At 41.1% G+C, this 21,237-nt stretch overlaps 1 protein-coding gene across 1 annotated transcript in view; it reads right to left on the reverse strand.

Moving 5' to 3' along the window:
* Positions 1-21,237, reverse strand: part of VPS13B (vacuolar protein sorting 13 homolog B) — a 1,115,876-nt gene that overhangs the window by 41,404 nt on the left and 1,053,235 nt on the right. Inside the window, exons 50-53 of the mRNA XM_007934836.2 lie at positions 20,304-20,450; positions 17,977-18,260; positions 15,130-15,257; positions 11,550-11,749 (exon numbers count right to left, since the gene is read on the reverse strand). Of these exons, the coding sequence (XP_007933027.1) occupies positions 11,550-11,749; positions 15,130-15,257; positions 17,977-18,260; positions 20,304-20,450 (759 nt within the window). The remainder of the gene's footprint in view (positions 1-11,549; positions 11,750-15,129; positions 15,258-17,976; positions 18,261-20,303; positions 20,451-21,237) is intronic.

Genomic DNA, 21,237 nt, shown 5'->3' on the forward strand with positions numbered 1-21,237 from the left:
GGAAGGAAAGTTGGGCAATCTACTTCTGTAGTGATACTGCCTCAGAAATCCAAGGAGGGGTTGCTATGAGTCGGGTCCGACTTGACGGCACATAACAACAACATCAAACCAGTACTCTAAGGAGACCAGCATGGCTCTTTCTCTTTGGAGAATCTTTTGTTCTGCTTGGAAACTTCAGGCATCTGGATCCATAAACAAGCCAAGTCCAGGCCAGCGCAAGCCATCAAATTGCAGCAACTTAACACCAGCTCAGTGTCAAACATCTTCCTCTTCCTTTGGTCGGGTTCTGGTCAGCTCAGCCCTAGCCATTCAAACTAGGTCATGGGTACCAGCTTCCAAGTTTGGGAGTCACACAATTCCCTTCACTTCAGACCAGCCAGCACCTTCTCTCACATCTTCAGCCCTTAGAGACTATTTCAATGCCCGTAGGCTCACAACTCCTTACACTTCAGACCAGCCAGCCCTTCCTCTCATACCCAGCCTCCATGGCCTAGGTCAAAGAGTACCAAACTCAGCCATTTCCACTCAGGTGGACCCAGGTGGTCACAAGCGAGTAGCATACAAGCCGACTGCTCGCTGGCTTCCTTTAATTTTCAGTCCTGGAAGGGGTTTCTCTCATGGACCATGATGTACCCAAAGCCTATCTGCTTCTTCTAAATTCAAAAAGCCAGTCATGTTTTTCTTTTCAGGTCCTCTCTTCAAGTGCAAATCTTCTGTTCCCTCAGTAGTACTGGGTGGGGTTCAGGTTTTCTACCTAAACTCCTAGTACTCTACACATGGGGCTTAAAACAAAAGCCTGTATTTCTGCTGGGCAAATTCTATTTCCCCTTTTAAACATATCCAGTCAAGTATCAGCTGAAGGCGGACTTACACGCTCTCTGCTATCCACACCCCACAATCATTTCTAATTTACAAGCAGGTAAGAGAACATTCAATAGTCTTAGTACATTCAGATAAACACATAATCCAAAACACATAATCCTTCTAAAGACATTCCAGGTTCATCTCTTCACCTTGATTACCTTCCCAATCTATGCATATGGCCTTGGGTCTTTGGCTGGGTGTGACCAAAAGCCCTAGCCTCTGGATCAAAATTATCTCCTTTAAGAGGTAACAACAAAGTAACCATCTAAGAATCCAAAGTTTCACTTCCCAGACTCCTTCCTTCTTTCTTTTACAAAGTCTCATACTTCTATGAGTCTGAAGCCACTGCAACGAATCCCACTGCTTCTGACACCAACTGCCAAAAAGAGCAAGGCCAGACATGCTGCCTCCCTCCAGCCCTTACACCCACTGTTCCTCCCAAAGCACCCACCACCTCTCTCCTCAGTTCGATAATTCACTGCAGTTGTCACACAGAACTCACAGATTATGGGGTTTATTAGGGAAGCACCAGGCTACAATTCAAGTTCAGGAACAACATTGAGCCTCTCTCCCAGCCTACTGTCTCTTACCCAACAGTCTCTCTCAGTCTCTCTCCCAGGAATACCTGTCTCTCGGTGTCTCTTTCTCAACAGCATGTCTTCCTCAGCTGGAGGTCAGAGAGAGACTTCTGCCTCTAGGAGGCCTCCTTTTGAGCCTGACACAGTGGCCAAACCAACAAATCATAACATGAGAATTCTAAGCACCTGAGAGAGAGAGAGAGAGAGAGCGGGAACCTCCCAGAACATGGCTTGTGTTGCGCCCAACAGAAATACCCCAGGTGGATAACTTTTACCATCAGGAGCTCCTCAGTTGCTCACAGCAAATTCCACCACAGGGTTTACAAAGACTTATGGCTAGAAAAGCCATACCAGGTAATTTACTACACTGCAATCTTAAAGAAAAAAGTTTGCTGACACCTCTTCTAAATAGATTAGTGGTAGATTGTTACACTAATGACCCTCAATGAACCACATGTGTCAGTATCCATGCTTTTGTGTAGTTCCTTCTCAAGCTTTCAAGAGATGCCTAGACTTCCCAGCGGAACCTATCCCTCAGTTAATCCTCCAGCCAAATGTGGCTACAGGAATGATCCCAACCAACTCTCAGAATTGTGAGAAGCAGTAAATCACTGATGTTTTAAGCTATGAGGCTTTGGGGTGTCTTTTTTAATGATGGTTCAAGTACAAGCTGGTGGAGCCTCCATCAACTTGAGTCCCTAAGTCACCAAACAGAAGGAGCAGAGCCTCCGAGTGGCAACAATGGACATGTAGCATGAGCAAGAAATAAACCCTAGTGTTTTAGCTTATAACAATACAGTTATTGATAACAGAAATAGGGTTCTATCAGAAACCTAGAATATGAAGCACTGGCTTGATGGCCAGGCAGTAGATACTGATATCAAAAGCTGAACAATTGGGAATCCATGTTATGAAGTGGCAACATATTTAGTAAAACTGCTGCCTGAGATTACTTGGGAGGCAGATCACGAACCTCATAAATTTGTAGCTCAAGAAGATGAGGTTTGAAAACAGAATATTAATAGTGTGTGTTGGCTGCTGTTGGCTGTGTCTGGCAATGATGTATTATGAAAAGATGAGCTAAGGAAAGTATTGGCCAATTTGCAAACAAAAATCAAACAAAATAGATTCCAAAACTTAAAGGCCTTGCAAAGTTGTAAACACCAAATGCTTTTAACCCAAAAGTAAGAGACAAAATTTACAAAGCATTTGTACACAAAGACAGACTAATACTAAGCTTTAGGACTGAGTATAGGCATCATCCCCACTATTAAAACTTAACTGTTAAGGTGATTAAAAAAGATTAAAAGAATGTATGGCTTCCCCCAGAAGCTCTCTTAAATCCAGAGAGAAGTGAGAAAGCAAGACAGCAAAGAAATATGTCCTAAATAGGACGATGGATGTGGTTACTGCCCATGGACTCCTTTGGAATCAAACTGATAATAATACTGAATTCTTGAGAAATTACTACTGCCCAATCAACTCATGAACCTAAACTACAAGAGACGGTGATTATTCCAGACTTATCATAAGCTTCACATGTGACCAAGAGAGATCTCACAGGGGACCCACTTAGGGACCCAAAGAGCAATGGTGAGGGAACTCCTCTAGAGCAGAAACAGGGCTCCAAACAGTCCTTACTCCCAGAGTACAGACCACACAAGATGTGCCCAGAAACATGTCAAAACTGTTGTATATCTTTCAATCTTTTCCTTTCCTAATTGGAGAGTAAGTTCAGAGCTGAGAAGTTCAGAGACCTTCAGACAAAAAAAAAAAAGCTCACATCTCAAGTGAGCATCACTGAGAAATACCGGACTTCAGTTGGGATGTGGTGACTGGTTACACCCGTGGGGAGGAGATGATTGTTTTGTGTGATGCAGAAAGAATGAGTTAAATGACTAAGGACCAAAGAGGCATTTTTTTTTTTTTTTTCCCTATGAGTTATTTGCTATTATAGAATAACCTAGCTGGTCCTGATCAATGCTGTTCTTTAGTTATTTTTTTTACTTTCCTCACATGTTATTGTTAGTGGTGCAATGTCTGGAAGGCCACAGGTAACACAGAGACTTGTTGCTCTAACCTCAAAACATAGTAGGGGGATACGTTGTGTTTTGCTATTTTTATCTTTATTAGAACACTTTGATCAACAAAACTTTATCTTGTATCTTTTGGGAATAAGAATATCATCCCAGTCTCAAGTCCTGCCTTCCACTTAATACATTATCTTTTACAACAATTCCAAATAAGAAACACTTCCATGTAATTTGTACTTTTCTATGTATCTAGTTATCTTTATTGAAATGCTTATTGATTATATTTATGTCCAACAAACAATATTTTTAAAAATTCTTACTGATTTAACTTTACTAGTTGATGGGTCACAAAATGACACATAGACAATAATGGAGAGCATTCCTGAACATCTCTCTCTCTCCCTTTCTCACTCGCCTACTTTTTGCTGTTTTGCCCTAGTGTAAGTGAAGATCTGGGGCAATCAAAACGGAGTTACAAAGTTACAAAGTATCCCAGCACTGTGAAAAACAAACAAACAAACAAAAAACAAACTCACTGCCACTGAGTCAATTCCGACTCATAGCTAAGTCAATTCCAACTCAAACTCCTTGGGTTTCTGAGGTGGTATCTCTACAGAAGTAGACTGTCCAGTCTTCCTTCTGAGGAGTGGCTGGTGGGTTTGAACTATCAGTCTTCTGGTTAGCCGTCAAATGCCTCAGGCACTATGCCACCAGAGCTCCTAAGTTAAATAATAGGGATTCCTGTTATTAAAATTTCTTAAACTGCCTAGACATACTTGATCATTTAGCCTGTCTACTTACATATCCATAAATTATCAGGTTTGCCTAGGAAAAAGAGACTATACCCATGACTATATGTAAGTTTGGCAGACGGTATTTCTATATACGTATTTGTACGTGTTGTATGAATGTCTATATATATAATAGAGCTAATGGGCAAAGTTATGATAACTTCTTAGCCACAGCCAAACACCCTCAGAGAGTGAGTCACTAGGACCATGGTCCGGGGAACATCAAGCTCAACTGGCATAGCATACTACAAAAAAACATTGTTCTGCATCCTACTTTGGTGAGTAGCAACTAGAGTCTTAAACGCTTACAAGTGGCCATCCAGGATGCAGCAACTGGTCTCTCCTTGTCCAGAGCAAAGAAGAATGAAGAAAATCAAAGACACATGGAAACAATTAGTCCAAGGGACTAAGTGGACCATGCAAACTACATGACCCTGAGACCAGAGGAACTAGATGATACACAGCTACCACTATCAACCACTTGGAAAGGGATAAAAATAGGAGATCCTAGACAGAGTGGGAGAAAAATGTGAGACACCACTCAAAATCATAAAGAAAGACCAAGCTTACAGGTCTGACACCAGGCGTTTTTTTTTGGTAAAATCCCTAAGACTATGGTCCCTAGTCATCCCTTGGGCCTGGAATTGAATTCACTCCTGTGGCTTCCAGCCAAACAACAGACAGGCATATAGGGTGAACATTTACTCCAGGGAGGTACAAAATTTAAAAAATAAGGTCCTTAAATTGCTCCTTCCCCAAATTTTCACTGGTTTCCTGTTTGACTGGGCTCTAATCCCCATTATATCTGGTTGAGCTTCCTCTCTCTCCTTTAACGCTTTCATTTTTGCCCCCTACCAAACTCATTTTGCTCCCACCTTAAAATTTCACTTTCTTTTTTATGTGCAACAGTTTTGCATCTCTTTTCTCACTGCTAGCCAGTCCTGGCCATCTTTCCAAAGCCAAAATAGTCCATCTAAATGTTTTACTAAAGACAATTTTCTCCTCTCAGAGGAATTCTAACTATCTTAAAGTGCTACTTTTCTCACCTTCTTCTGAATCTTTAAGATAAAGACAGCACAATACTTATTAATGCTGGGAGTGGATATGTCTAAATTGAACTGAAGATATTTCAATTAAATATTTTCTTTGTTCTGCTGACTTTTGGCTAAAAGCCATTTCTCATATAAAATTTCACCCTCTTTGTCAAGAAGAAATAAATTTAAAATTTACTGCTTACATCCGGGTCCAATAGTTTTTAAAAGTATATCTTAAAAAGGAAAATCATGATACAGGAGCATTTAATAATTAGTCTTTGAAGGGACACAGAGATTTCCGTGTGTACTAAGGGATGAACCCTAACCTACAGATTAAGGGAGTGAGAAGTAGCCTGCCTGGTTTCAGAGTGGTCTGTATAAGTATCCAGTGGATGGATAGCTTTCTCTGGGATGCACTTAGTGTTTTAGCATTTGGTGGTAGTTGTAGAGAAGACTGGTAGGTGGAGAGGCTGGCAACAGTCTGACCCTTAAGGGGCTACTGCTACAATCTGAACAGGATGATGAACAAAGGCCTGAAGTAGGTGCTGGTGACAGGACAGATTGCAGAGATGTTTCTGAGGTATTTCTGATAGCACCTGATAACTTATTGGATGTGCAGGGGAAGAGAGAAAAAGGCAAGCAATGGATGTAGTAAGAAGCAGATAGGCCTGAAAGCCAGAAAATCCTGCTGTGGTAGTCAAGGTTATGGATCACTTGGCTGGGCCTGGTTGAGTGGCTGGGCAGCTGGATCTGGTTATTCCCCATGGTGAGATTGGTAATTGACTCCATGGTGGAATCTACCACAGCTGAGGAGCTGCTCTGGGGCTGCGGTCTGCTTCCAGTATGTGAGAAGCAACTTTGGGGAAGATCTGCAGCCTTTGGCATGGCTGAACCCCGCATGTACCCGAGCTGCTGTTCAGCAGCCTGCCATGTTGTCTGCTGATCTGGGCACGCTTAATGGACTTGAATCAGTGGCCTGCCGTGTGGTTTGGTGATATCAGGACTGCACCCTTTTACTTTGTGACCTTGGGTTTGTCAGCCTCAGCAGCCAGCCGCTGCCTGAGTGAAGAAAGCCTCCAGCTCCAGTGGGCTGGGAGCAAGAGGCAGAGCTGAAGCCCAAGGTTGAGGGGCTTTCACCCAGCCCCTAGAGCTTGGCACTTTGAACATGGACTTCTAGCCTCCAAAACTGTAAGGGAATAAACTCGGTTGTTAAAGCCACCCATCTGTGGTGTTTTCTGTTAGAGCAACATGAAGTAATCAAAACACCTGGGTTCAAATCCTAGCTCCACTTGCCCTGTGTAAGTTAACCTCTCAGAGCTTCGTGTAGCATCTACCTTTCAGGGATGTGATAGAGACTGATGATAGTATTTTTAGGGTACCTGACATAAAAGAGGCATTCAATATAAATTTATATCAATCGTATTTAAGGTGTTTGTATTCGGAAAATAATGACACTAACTGAAGCAGAGAATCTGGGAGAAGCTGGTCTGGGGAATGGGAAATAGTCACCTTGGCTTTAGTCATGTTGTATTTGAGGTGTGAGGCTCACTCAGGCAGAACTGTCTGCCAGGTGGCTGGAAACACAGACTTGGAGCTGGGGAGAGATTTAGGGGCCAGAATCTTGTGGGAATGAGTGGGTGACAGAAGGCAGCTAAATCTGTGAGATGAATTAGATCTCCCAAAAATGAAAAGAAAGGAGATGAATTTCTAAGATGATCAAGGCAGAAAAAATTAGATAGGAATGAAAAGGAAATAGGAGATCCTCTGGAAGTAATTCTTCCCTCTGTATACTTACTGAAAAGCATTTTAGAGAAATCTCTACTCCAAGTATCTTGGGAAGCGGTTGTGACTCAGCCAGAACAAACTGGTAAACACAGAGGAGACTCTATGTCAGAGCACTTGGCGGACGCGCAGAAGTGGGTGTCAAGTTGCTGATACCTATTCTGGCCCTTAGACAGCTGTGCGGGAGGGCGCAGGATGAAGAAAGCAAGAAGTAAAACTATCTGCTCTGCACATTTTATAAATAGATACCCACTTTGATTGACAACTTTTTTTTGTTCCATGTAAAAATTCCTGGATGGAGGCTCAGGATAGCTCTGAAAATGACTGCATGCTGCTGTAAGCATCAGTGTTCAGGGCCACCTGTCTGATCTGCACAAAATGAACTGGTTACACATTTGAGTCCTAGGCCATCAAGGCACTTAACAAATGGTCTCAAGATATTCTTGTAGACAAGATAAGAAAAATCTTCCATAATATAGTTTAAAAAGTACTTTTAGATGCGTTTTCCCATTTATGAATGTGGTCTAGACAGTACAGTTTGTTGTGTTAGTGTCTAATTGAACCCAAGCATTAGAGAAATGTCTGGTGGTTCACTACAGTGTGTAGATCTTAGACTCATCCTGTTCAACATGTTTATGAATTACCTGGATGGACATGTAAGATGCATGATTTCCACATCTATAGATTACATAAAGCTAACAGGAATATTTAATGTGTTAGATGACAGAATCACAGTTTTTTTTTTTTTTTAAGAAAAAATGATTTCTATAAGCTGGTCTAGGCCAATAGCAACAAGGCTTTATATATTGGGGATAAATATAAAATCCTGTCATTGGGTTCAAAAAGTTAACTATACAGCAAGTTGTATGATAGAGACCTGTGGGATGTGGTTGCCACAAGTTCAATAATAACCAACAGTCTGAACTCGTTAATAATAAGCTAACTCAATCTTCGATTTCATTAATGCAAGCATAGGGGGGTAATGGCTGGTTAGACCACATTTGGAACACTATGTGTAATTCCAGCTGGCAGATTTCTAAGAGGGAACATAATGCATTAGTGTGTTCAGAGGAGGGTGACTGTGGTGATGGGTCTGGAAATCACATTTACTGGAGGAATGAGTCAAGGAACAAGAAATGTTTGGCCTGGATAAGAGAACACTTAGGGAAGATGCTGAAGCTGTCTTCAAATAACTGGACTATTGCCATGCTGAAGGAAGGCAAATATTCTGTGATACCCCAGAGGGCAAAAGGATGAAGGAGCAGGTGCTACAGGCAGATAGCTTTCAACTTGATATAAGAAGAAAGTTTCTTACTGTCACAGCTGGAAAGTCACTGGGAGTCATCTGAGTCTAGAGGTCATGGAAGAGACTCTTGAACTGTGTAAACGGGTAAATTACAAAACCTCTTCTAATCTGCGTTTTTGTGTACTTTCAGGTAGCAGTATCTGTAGCCAGGGTAGGACTCCAAAGGACAGTGACCTCAGCTTGGTGTAGGAGAAACAGGGCCGTATCTTGCAGATCCAGAGTCTAGCCTGATTCTTCTCAGTTAAAAACCACCTAGTTGATCATTCTTTAAACCTTAATCTCTCATCAGTAAAATAAACATAAAAATGATCGCCCTGACTACATTAGAAGAATTTTTGCATTGATCAAAGGCTCTATCTTAGGATGCCACCTCAGAAAACGCAGGGACTTCAGAATCAGAATTTTGTGGCCTACAGGATGTCAGGTCTTCCTGATCACCCTTGGTTCAAAAACTATTTCTTTGTGTGGTTATAAAATTATTTCTCACATATTCCCTCTCTTATTCCATTTCAAAATTATACAACCTAACACTGTCCTATTTACAAAACTGGGAAAGGGGCACATCTATGACTGACAAAAGCTATATGAGTCTTTCTTCTTTACAGCCTGATGGGGATTTTATGGGGGTTTAATTCTGCTTGTTTAGGTCAGCTTTGAAATTCACATCATGTCCCCCAGATCAAGGGCTGAGAGAAGGCTCCTGGAAGACAAACTTACTCCTACATAAGGGCTGCTTCCTTTCATCAGAGGACACAGCTCCTCTCACTCCCCAGTGATTTATATGCCCTGGTGTATTACTGAGGAGATGTTGGTAAGGGTCTGAAACAAATCTTTCTCCAGAGAGGAAGCAAGCCATGATCTGCAGGACATATGGCACACAGCTCCCGAAAGATTAATGGGAACACGAGACTTTGCTGGGCCTTCCACCCACGAATGGTAAGGGTGCTGGAAAGAGCACCTCCTCTTAGCTTTGAAGTCTCCCTGACTACAAACGTTTGAGTAAATTCAGAGTGAATGGAAATCCCCATTACAAGGTTGGCAGGTAAAATGCCTATTGCAAAGAATTTCCTAGACCTCTATAATCAAGATTTCAGAAAACCTTCAGACTGATGCAGGGGAGGGAGTTCAGGGGCCCCAGAGAAGCTTGCAGTACTTATTTTGTAAATTAACGAGACCAGTAACATTTCCTGAAGCTGCAGAGACTCAGCAGGTTTTTTAAGGTTCATCAAGTGAGCACTGCTGATGGGAATCATCTCTGGGTAGTTTGGGGCCACCACAAATGCGGGTTTCCAAGACGGGTCTGGCCCTCTGGGCTGCCGTCATTCTTGCACCTGCCTCGGGCCAGCTCCTTCACCTGTTTGCACTGCCGCAGCGCTCCCCAGTCGTCTGCCCTTCTCTTCTCTTTCTTAGCAGATGACTAATCCCACACTTGACAAATCAACTTCAGGCCAATGAATATCAATTCACTCAGCTTCCTGGCCCCATCCTCCAAATACTTCTATCTACACCTTCATCTATCTTCACCTCTTTTTCCACTGTCAGAGAAGAGAAGGTGGCCCCTGTGTTCAAGTCTAATTATTCTATCTGTGTCTTGAACCTGACTTTGTTGGGCAACTCCTCTTCTCACTCATATTTTCCACTTCTCCTTGACCGGCTCCTCTCCTTTCCTCCTCACTGATCTCGTCTTCACGGCCAAACTCCTTGAAAGAGCAATTCTTACTTGTTCCTCCACTCCCTCACTTCTACTCACTCTGAACTTACAGTTTCCAACTGCTATCTTGCTTGACCTCTTTCCACCATTTTACATCCTTAAACTTTCTCCTCCTACAATGCTGCTTATTCCTTCTCAGTCCCTTGGCTCTGCTCATACCACTGAACTTTTCCAGTGTGCTGCCTGGGGCCCCCTGTTCCTCCTCATGTGACCTTTTGAGGTGACCTCGTACTCTCATTTACTCAGTCACTCATTTATTCATTTGATGTTTGTTTATTAAGATCTTACTGTGCCGACAGCAATTCTGCTACATTCTGCTATAGGCTAGAGATGAATGAGGTAGGTATCTGACTCCCAGGAATCTTGACTTGGTGGGGAAAAATTGAAAGAACTAAGTGTAATTAAATACTACAAATGTTAGATGAGGATGCAGAGGGTGCACTGGGGGCTGGGCATGTTTCCTAGGGGCTTTGACTAAATAATGACACATGAGAAAGAATGTGCCAGAAGGACTGAGGAAGAAAGGAGTTAAGGTAAGGAAGTAACACACTAGCATAATGGCTCAGAGCACATGCTTTGGGGTCAGGCAGATCTGAATATAATCCTAGGCCCTTCTCTTGTAAAATGTGGGGATTAGGCCAAGTGACTTCTGGAGGGCTCAGCTTTCATTTCTGAAACATGGAGATGGTGGTCCCTACCTTGCACAGCTGTTGAAAGGTGGGATGAGAATGACAAAACGTAAAGCTTAGCACCACGTCTGGCACAAAGTAATTATTACATGGTAACCATTATTATTACTATAAGTTAAAGATGTTTTTAAGTGGGGTATGTGTTTCATAACCATTACAACAGGACCTCACAAGGTTGTTGTGAAGATCCAATGAACTAATATATGTGAAGAGAACTTTTTAAAAGTACAGCAAAAAGGAAATGCAAGCAACACGTCCCATCTTCACAAAAATAACACCATCAACATCCAGATTAAGATAGAAACAAATCAGGGCGTTTTGTGTGTTCAAGTTTTAAAATCACACTTCTATTTGCAGAGCTGTACATACTGCTATAGAGCTGTAATGTGTATTTCACAATGAGTAAACTTTTGGAAGAGAGAATTAACATAGAGTTAGCACTGTGGTTGTTCTAAAATCTGGATGGCTGGATTGATTTCTCTATAAAGAGAGGTAACTATTATATTTCAGTTTTTCACTTTAGGTTAGATCCTATATGGGTTTGCTTTTACCAAATTTTTACATTTGGTAAAAAGTTGTATAGTATCCTTTTGAGATACATACTCATATTTGGAAATTTATAACCTAATTTACCCAAAAGCCTTCATACAGATACAGGAAGTTCAGCATTTGAAAAACCATGTTTAAATAGACAACTATCAATATCTTAGAAAAGTGAATTTTCCTCTGGGTCTCGGCAGGGACAGATGTGGGTCACTTACTTGGGTTCCCTGATGGTTAATGTCAACAGCATCACTCCATTCAGTCATTATTTCTTCTAGTAATTCTACTCTCAAAAGAAGGCTAGGGAGTAGGTCTTTGGTTTTGCAGTCTGGATAACTAGAAATCTGATGGTATAGCTCATGATGAATTGAGCACTCAGGAGGAATTTTTGCGCAGTAAACCTCAAATTTTGGAATGTCTGAAATTAAGAAAAGAAGAAAGCATATGAAAATCTAGCCTTGAAGACAAAGACATAGGATATTAAACACAATATATAAAAGAAATTTCTGAAGGAAGGATGATTAATATTTTTCTTCAAACATTATTCACAGGATCACAGGTAACTAATAAATCAAAAACTTCCAGAATTAATATAGCTTTTAGATCATTTTTAATTTCCACCACTCATCTGTCAGAGTTTGTTGTACTGTGGTAGCTTGTGTGTTACTGTGATGCTGGACGCTATGCCAATGGTATTTCAAATACCAGCAGAGTCACCTGGGGTGGACACATTTCAGTGGAACTTCCTGACTAAGACAGACTAGGAAAAAGGACGTGGCAGTCCACTTCTGAAAAAATCATCCACTGAAAACATTACGAATAGCAGAACATGACACAGTGGCAGAAGGTGAGCCCCTCAAAGTGGAAGGCACTCAAAGTATGACTGAAGAAGAGCTGCCTCCTCAAAGCAGAGGCAACCTTAATGACATGAATGGAGTTCAGCTTTTGGGACTTTCATTTGCTGATGTAGCATGACTCAAAAACAGAAGAAATAGCTGTAAATATCCATTCATAAGTAGAACATGGAATGTAGGAAGAATGAATCTAGGAAAATTAGAAATTGTTTAAAAAAAAAAAAAAAAAAAAAGAACTGGAACACATGAGATAGATATCCTAGGCATTAGTGAGCTGAAATGGTCTGGTATTGGCCATTTTGAATTAGACAATCATATATGGTCCACTATAGTGGGAATGATAAATTGAAGAGAAATGGCATCACATTCATGGTTAAAAACAACATTTTAAGATCTATCCTGAAGTCCAGGGCCGTCAGTGATAGGATCATATCCATAAACCTATAAGGAAGACCAGTTAATACTACCATTATCCAAATTTACGCCCCAACCAGTAAAGTCAAAGATGAAGAAATCAAAGAGTTTTCCCACCTTCTGCAGCCTGAAATTGATCAAATATGCAGTTAAAAAGCATTGAGAATTACTGGTGAAGTTGGAAACACAGAAGCATCATGAGTTGGAAAATGTGGCCTCAGTGATAGGAATGATTCCAGTGATTGCATGACAGCATTTTTCAAAACAAACAACTTATTAATTGCAAATCTCTTTGGTCAACAATATAAATGGTTACTATACACATGGACCTTGCCAGATGTAATACACAGGAATTAAACCAACTACATCTGTGGAAAGAGGCAATGGAGAAACTCAACATCATCAGTCAGAACAAGGCCAGGGCCAAACTGTGGAACAGACCATCACATACAAATTCAAGGTAAAGCTGAATAAAATTAAAATAAGTCCACAAGAGCCAAAATATGATCTTAATTATATTCCACCTGAATTTTCAGACCATCTCAGGAACAGATCTTACTCACTGAACACCAATGACAGAAGACCAGATGAACTGTGGGATGATATAAAGGACATCATACATGAAGAAAAAGAGGTCATTAAAAAGACAAGAAACAAAGGAAAGACCAAAATGGATGTCAGAAGAGACTTTGAAACTTGCTATTGAACACAGAGTACCTAAAGCAAATAGAAGAAATGATTAGATAAAGGAGCTGAAGAGATGATTTCAAAAGGCAATTCGAGAAGACACAGTAAAGTATTATAATGAAATGTGCAAAGAACTGGAATTAGAAAATCAAAAGAGAAGAACATGTTCAGCATTTCTCAAGCTGGAAGAACTGAAGAAAATATTTAAGCCTCGAGTTGCAATACTGAAGGATTCTACGGGCAAAATATTGAATAATACATGAAGCATCAAAGGAAGATGGAAGGAATACACAGAATCATTGTACCAAAGGTCAGTGTTCAACCATTTCAGGAGGCAGCATATGATCAAGAACTGATGTTACTGAAGGAAGACGTCCAAGCTGCATTGAAGGCATTGGTAAAAAACAAGGCTCCAAGAATTGAGAGAATACCAACTGAGATGTTTCAACAAATGGATCCAACACTGGAAGTGCTCACTTGTCTATGCCAGGAAATTTGGAAGACAGAGAGCCAATTGACTACAGGTCACTATTTGTGCCCATCTCAAAGAAAGGTGATCCAACAGAATGCAGAAATTATTGAACAACATTACTATCATATGCAAGTAAAATTTTGCTGAAAGTAATTGAAAAATGGTTACAGCTATACATAGGCAAGGAACTGTCAGACATTCAAGGCAGATTCAGAAGAGGGAGTGGAATGAAGGATATTATTGCTGATGTCAGATGGATCTTGGTGAAAGCAAGAATACCAGAAAGATGTTTACCTGTGTTTTATTGACTATGCAAAGGCATTTGACTGTGGAGATCATAGCATATTATGGATGACATTGCAAAGAATGAGAATTCTAGAACTGGAATTGTTCTCATGGGGGACCTGTATGTACCCCAAGATCAGTCATTCAAATGGATACTACATGGTTAAAACAAGGAAAGGTGTGCATCAGGGCTGTACCCTTTCATCATACTTAATTTATAGGCTGAGTAAATAATCCAAGAAGCTGGACTACATGAAGAAGAATGTGGCATCAGGATTGGAGGAAGACTCATTAACAACCTGTGATATGCAGATGACACAACCTTGCTTGCTGAAAGTGAAGATGACTTGATGCACTTACTAGTGAAGACCAAAGACTACTGCCTTCAGGATGGATTATACCTCAACGTAAAGAAAAGAAAAATCCTCACAATGGACCAATAAGCAACGTCATGATAAATTAAAAAAAGAAAGTTGTCAAGGATTTCATTTTACTTGGATGCACAATCAACGCCCATGGAAGCAGCAGTCAAAAAATCAAATGACATATTGCATTGGGGATATGTGCATCCAAAGACCTTTTTGAAGTGTTACAGAGCAAAGATGTCATTCTGAAGACTAAGGTGCCCCTGACCCAAGCCATGGTATTTTCAATTACCTCATATGCATACAAAAGCTGGGCAGTGAATGAGGAAGACTGATGAAGAATTGATGCATTTGAATTGCCGTGTTGGCAAAGAACACCAAAAGTACAAGGCACTACCAGAAGAACAAATAAATCTGTCTTGGATGAAGTACAGCCAGAATGCACCTTACAAGTGAGGATGGTGAGAGTTCGCCTCTCGGACTTTGGTCATGTTGTCAGGAGGGACTGGTTCCTAGGAAAGGATATCATGCTTGGTAAAGTAATGGGTCAGCAAAAAAGGGGAAGACCTTCAACACAATGGACTCACGCACACCATCAACTGTGAGGACGGCACAGGACCTGGCAGCGTTTTGTTCTGTCGTATGGAAGGCTGCCCTTAGTCAGAACTGACCTGACAGTACTTCATAACAACATTATGAACATTTTACTCTATAAAAATACCTTTGATATTTTCCTTCAGAAGCACTGTTACTGGACACCTGTTATGGAAAATTATTCGAGGGCTGGGGTCTTCTGAGAGAGTTAAATAAGTCACTCCAAAGTGTTCTTGATACGTCAGTACTATTGCCCTAGAATAGATGAAATGACAGACTTTGTTTAGAAATGATGGATGCTTCTCTCTTGGCACATGTTCATTTGAATTTGCAATTGTCACAGCTCTGAACCTCTTTTCCTCTGTAACTGATACTTTTCACTGAAAGTAGGCCATCCTCTTATCTATTAACTGCTGTACACTAATTAAAGGCTTATTTTTTTTCTCTAATAATAGTTATAAACATTTACCACAAAATATTTTTTAAATGTGAAAAAGCATTTAAAATTACATATACATATATATATATATATATATATATATATATATATCTTCGATCATCCAGACAGGACTACAGCTAACCTTGTGCTAACTTTCACCCTGGCTATTTTTTTTTTTCTCTCTAGACATATATGCCTTTGACTCTTCAGACAGGGTATCTTCTTCCTCAAAAGTGCTCAGGAAATTTTATCAAAGGAGTAGCTGGCCACCATTTAAAAGGATTACTAGGGTTTTGGGGTGACCTTTTGTTTCAAAGCTGACAGGCTCATAATATTGTTGTCAGGTTTTATGAGATCATCAGACTTTACGAAGTCTTCAGTTCTACTACCAGGAAGAAAACGCTATTATTTAGAGCTAGAAACACTGTGATGTGGGTATACGCTGCCCTCTATGATTGATTTTCCAATGTAGACCTACAGACTACCAAACAGTATTTCATATCAAAGCAGGAAAAACAGAATCTTCTCTGGTTTAAATTACAGGGACTGACTGTCAAAATTTGTCAAAGAAATCAGATACCTGTCAAATGTAGCCCTTAGTTTATACTGACTAACACGAGTCAATAATACACTAAAAAATGTTCCTGGTCGCTATCTATTTACCATCAGTGTGAGTAGGCATGAGTCCATCCCAAAGACTGTGCTTGTCTGGAATGCCAGCATGAATTGTCACTAGCTCTGGGGGAAACCATGATAATAACGCCATCAAATGTGTACTGTTGGTCGGGGGAAGGAGGGAGAAGAGGAGACAGGCCACTAGGAAGTATATTCCCTCTCAGAGCACAGTCCTTGGATTAATACCAACGTTCTTTTCCAACCTAATTTGGAAAGAGGTGGGTGAGCCAGCTTCAGAGAATTTCTCTTTGATAGCCAAGAAACCGGGGGACCAGGACTAGCATATCGTATTTTCAATCTAATATCTAGTTTAATATTTATAGGTGAGGTTAAATTATACTAGTAAATTGTAAGTTATATAATTCTTAGAATTTTATATTTAATATCCAAATGATGTTTACTTTCAAAGAGTGTTTTCTAGTTTTAAAAATCATTGTTGTTTATAGACATAGTCTCACATCATCTTCAGGAATATTTCACTACAATGTTGTTCACCGCACAACATCTCCAACCAGGTATAAAGATAACCACTTTGCCACAAGGATGGGGTGAATGATTTCTGTGACATCACGAAAACAGTGTCTGTGAATGCTGTGAGAGGAGAAGAGATGTGTGCAGGGAACAGGGCTTTACCATCACAGATAACTTGAGGCAGGCTGTTATCCTTTAAAATATTTCTATTAAACATATTTGTATACATTGGAAAAGTTTGGATTGCAGAAATCTCAAATAAAGTCTATAAATTCAGAATCACGAGAATAAGGTTCCTCTAATAAGGCCACAAGGAGCTCTGGTAGCATAGTGGCTAAGACACTTGCCTGCTAACCAGACGGCTGGCGGTTCAAACCCACCAGCCACTCCTCGGAAGGAAGGTTGGGCAATCCTACTTCCGTAGTGATACTGCCTCGGAAACCCAAGGAGGGGTCGCTATGAGTCGGGGCCGACTCGATGGCACATAACAACAACAACAACAATAAGGCCACAACATGTTTTCTTGTATGTTGTTATGTGCCCTCGAGTCAGCCCTGACTCATAGCGACCCCTCCTTGGGTTTCCGAGGCAGTATCACTACGGAAGTAGGATTGCCCAACCTTCCTTCCGAGGAGTGGCTGATGGGTTTGAACTGCCAGCCATGTGGTGAGCAGTCAAGTGCTTTAGCCACTATGCTACCAGAGCTCCCTGTTTTCTTGTATAGTTGGTGTATATACCATGTTGTTGTTGTTGTTATGTGCCGTCGAGTCGACCATACACGAGTTATTCCTGACAGCTGCAGGAAAACATGCGAAATAACTACCAAATAATAGTCCGGTCAGAACAAACCATGACCTGCCTCTGGCTTGCTTCTGTGGTGTTATTTGCATAACTGGTAACCAGGAACTGGAGCCACCTGCATGCAGTAACAACCACAGAACAGTCTTCTGACTTGCGATTCTTTAAGTTCTCTCTCTTTATGACTTTTGAGAAAAGTTCTAGTTTGAAGTGGAAGTGAAATATGACAAAGGTTGACAACTTGACTTTCTCATATTTTAACCCTTATTTTTCTTCATTTACAGAGGCTTAGAAGTCATAAGAGAAGGTGATCTTTGTCATTGTTGACGTACTGCTGCTTTTCTGGGGTGCAATCTCCCGCAGTGTAAGCCACGCAAGGGCAAAGCTCATAAGCAGTGCATGGGACATCCATGTGTGATCATGACATCTCACCAGCTGGATAAAATGTCTAGGAGTCATTAAAGATACAGAAGAACCTAGCTGTACATCTGGTGAACATTGCCACTATCCTCCTGTCTCCTGGTACCTTGATCAACAGCAGTACTGGCAGGCACAGAAGGTCATTCCTACGTTGTAAAATACGTAAAATACCTGGTGCAGAATCCATTCTCCCTGCTACTCCCGAGGGGCACCGCCACACTCTGTCTCGGAAACTCCTGTCTGACCATGGCCGGCAGGCTCCAGCACGCTGAGCTGTCAGCACCTGTGGCCGGAGAAAAGCCCAGCAAGATCTGTTTCTGAAGCAGGGATGTGTCCAGCACCGACTGACTGATGTCAGGCATTAAGTCCCAGCAAGGCAGGGAGCTGGATCGCACAGTGGGCTCCTGTCCACCCGGGCAGATGCTGAAAGTAGTGCTGTCTGGAACATGAAAATACTGAAAAAAGAAAAGACAATTCAGAAAGAGCACATGACTACCATAATATAGCAGAGTGAAGTTTTTTAAAACACTGTTTCTAAGAAACTGTCACTATGTTTGGCCAGGTCGGGGACATGGGAGGATTAGAAATCTGCTCCTATGAGGAAGCAATGAGAAGACAAGTACAAGCGGTGAGAACAGGGTTTGCATTCCTGGGCTTAATGAAATACCACAGAGCCAAGGTGACGCAAAGGTCTATCACTCCAAATATTGTAAAAATGAAAGAGCACCAAGGTAGAAATGCCACATGCTGAAGACGGAGTCTTTTCAGATAGGCACCACCCCACAAATTGTGTGTGGCTCCTAGGGGGGACCTTGGAAAGAAGAGAACTGAGTGGGAGCTCACAAGACAAAAGCTTAAGGGTCATTCTGAGGAAGGAGACACTGATCCCGACCCTCAGATGGAATTCTTCAGGGTTTCTGACACGTTAGAGTCTCAAGATTTTTAGATTAAAAGGGATCTTTAAAGAGACAATTTATTTGACCCTCTTCTTTCACAGCTGAGGAGGCTGCTTTTCAGAGAGCTAATGACTTGCCCAAGGTCACAAAGCCAGTACAAATGGCAAAGCCGGGCCAGAGCCAGGAGTCCTGCTGCCCAGTTGGTGTTCTCCCCACTATTCTTCAAAGTCTCCTTGAGAAACAAAAGATTATCATGTCTTAAAAAGTTCCCACTCCAGCCTCAAGCAGGGACTGAAGGGGAACCATCCTCAGACTGCAGGCAAGAACCTGGGCCTCCCCCTGCCTCCAGGAAGCAGACGCAAATCAGATCTTGGAGAAGCTGGTGGTGCGGCTGCTGCTGCTATCACTTGCCACCTGCCTACCCTTTCACTAGCTCATTGAATCTGCATAAACACCTGCAAGGAGCACCTAATTATTTATGCCCACTTTAAAGATGAGGAACTGTCAGTGTGGAAAGCGCCAGCCTCATGTCTCAGGAAGCCTCAGTGCATTCTTGGGTAGGGAAAAGCAGATTTATTAAGACACATGATGATCCCCTTCTTGCCAAATTCTTCACCTATTATGTAGATGTTGTTGACTCTCTCTCCAAACTGGACAATCAACTGGGTACTTACTTCTGGTCACCTATTTGTTCTAACAATACTTCAATGAATCAAGATGAAATTTCTTTGTTCTTTCTTTTTTTTTTTTCCTAACAATACTTCAATGAATCAAGATGAAATTTCTTTGTTCTTTTTTTTTTTTTTGTAAATTCTACAATGCATTTTAAGCTTAAAAGTTTAAGCCTTTCATTCTATTTAATTTTTTAAATATAATTTTAGGAGCCAAACTTAAGTGATACTAAGTGCATCAAGAAAGATAGATAATAAAGAAATATAATACTTTCCTACATGATAGTTCAACAGCATAAAGCAGTATCATACAACTTCATGTGTTCTGTTTTTAGGTTTTTTTTTTTTTTTAAAAGCTTGCCTGTTCATTTTACTTGTACAAAGAGCTGAATAGAAAATCCCTTTGAACGTTCTTGGATGTATTTTCTGCATATTCTATCACTGAGATGTTAATATAAATGAGCTGGTACTTCTTCACATTTATTCCCTACATAGACACAGAGCTTTAGTGTTCCCAGACCCATGGCACAGCTTGGGCCCCAGCCTCCTGCCCACACAGCTACTCCTGGCACTGCAGCCTGCCAGGCAGATGTTCTTTCACATGGAACTTGGAGCCAGTCCTCAGGCTGACATCCCCACTGGTGTGGGTTACGGTGAGCATGCTGGAGGACTGTGCCCCAGTCTCTGGCCAGATGTGGCCAGGCAGGCAAATCCAGCTGTGTGTTAGGATCTGTTGCTTTGGAGGATTTCTGCTCATTACCCTGCAAGCACTGACCATGACATTCATGTGCTTAATTAAAGCCAAAGAAAATGGATTTCTCTTTACCTGAATTCAGTCTGAGCTTTGTATTTATTCTAGGTTAAAAATAATTGCTTCTATTTACTGTTAACTTAGCACACTTAGACAATGATCATGTTACACATTCCTTACCTCCTTTCCAGAATGAGGATTGGAGAGGGCTAACTGTGGTTTGTAAAATATTTGATATGGCGTATTATTGATTATTGTAGTCTTGTCTTCAATCTGAATAATTTGCATACCTTGCTGTACCATGGAGGAGATGCAGAACTGACATAACTGCAAGACAATCGAGAGCAGTAACTTTTAAAGTATCATGAGACATAGGAAAATCTCTTATTTTTAAGAGATTATTTTAGCTAGCAGCTTTCCCATGACAATCCCAATTTGACCTTTTGTTCCAGAGTAACTGCTTATTAAGTCCTCTTTCAGTCTCAAAAATATCCTGGTTGGACAAAAATTAAGTGGTCATCATAGTTACAGGTGACCTATTAAGAAAGATCTGTGTGGCACCAGTATTAACTCTACTATAGAGGACTTCAGCAAATCAGCTACTTTTGCTGTTCTTGTCTCATGACAGAGGTCCCCGGGTGGCTTAGTACGAATGATTGGTGCTCGGCTACTCACCTAAAGGGTGGCGGTTTGAAACCACCCAGCAGTGCCACGGAAGAAAGGCCTGATCTGTTTCCACACAGGTTACAGTCAAGACAATCCTATGGAATAGTTCTGCCCTGATACATGGGGTCACCATGAGCTAAAGTGACTCCATGGTAATGGGTTTGGTTTGGTTGTGTAGTGACAGATAGAGGCTTGTCTTCAAATGATTTCATCAATTACTTCAGAAAATATCTACTTATAAAGCACTTATACATAAACTGACACCATTCATCTTTCTTAAAATAAAGAATTAAGTCCAGCATTCTTCTTCCCTGTCATGCTCATAACAGCATCTATCTGACATATTGAATGTCCATTATATGCCAAGGAGAGTTCTGAGAACTCTAATAATGAAGGAGAAGGAGAGGAAGAAAGGGGGAGAAGAGGGGAGGAGAAAAGAGAGAGGGAG

Source organism: Orycteropus afer, unplaced genomic scaffold (assembly GCF_000298275.1).
Source record: "Orycteropus afer afer isolate SDZICR_OR568_19922 unplaced genomic scaffold, OryAfe1.0 scaffold00021, whole genome shotgun sequence".
Lineage (NCBI taxonomy): Eukaryota > Metazoa > Chordata > Mammalia > Tubulidentata > Orycteropodidae > Orycteropus > Orycteropus afer.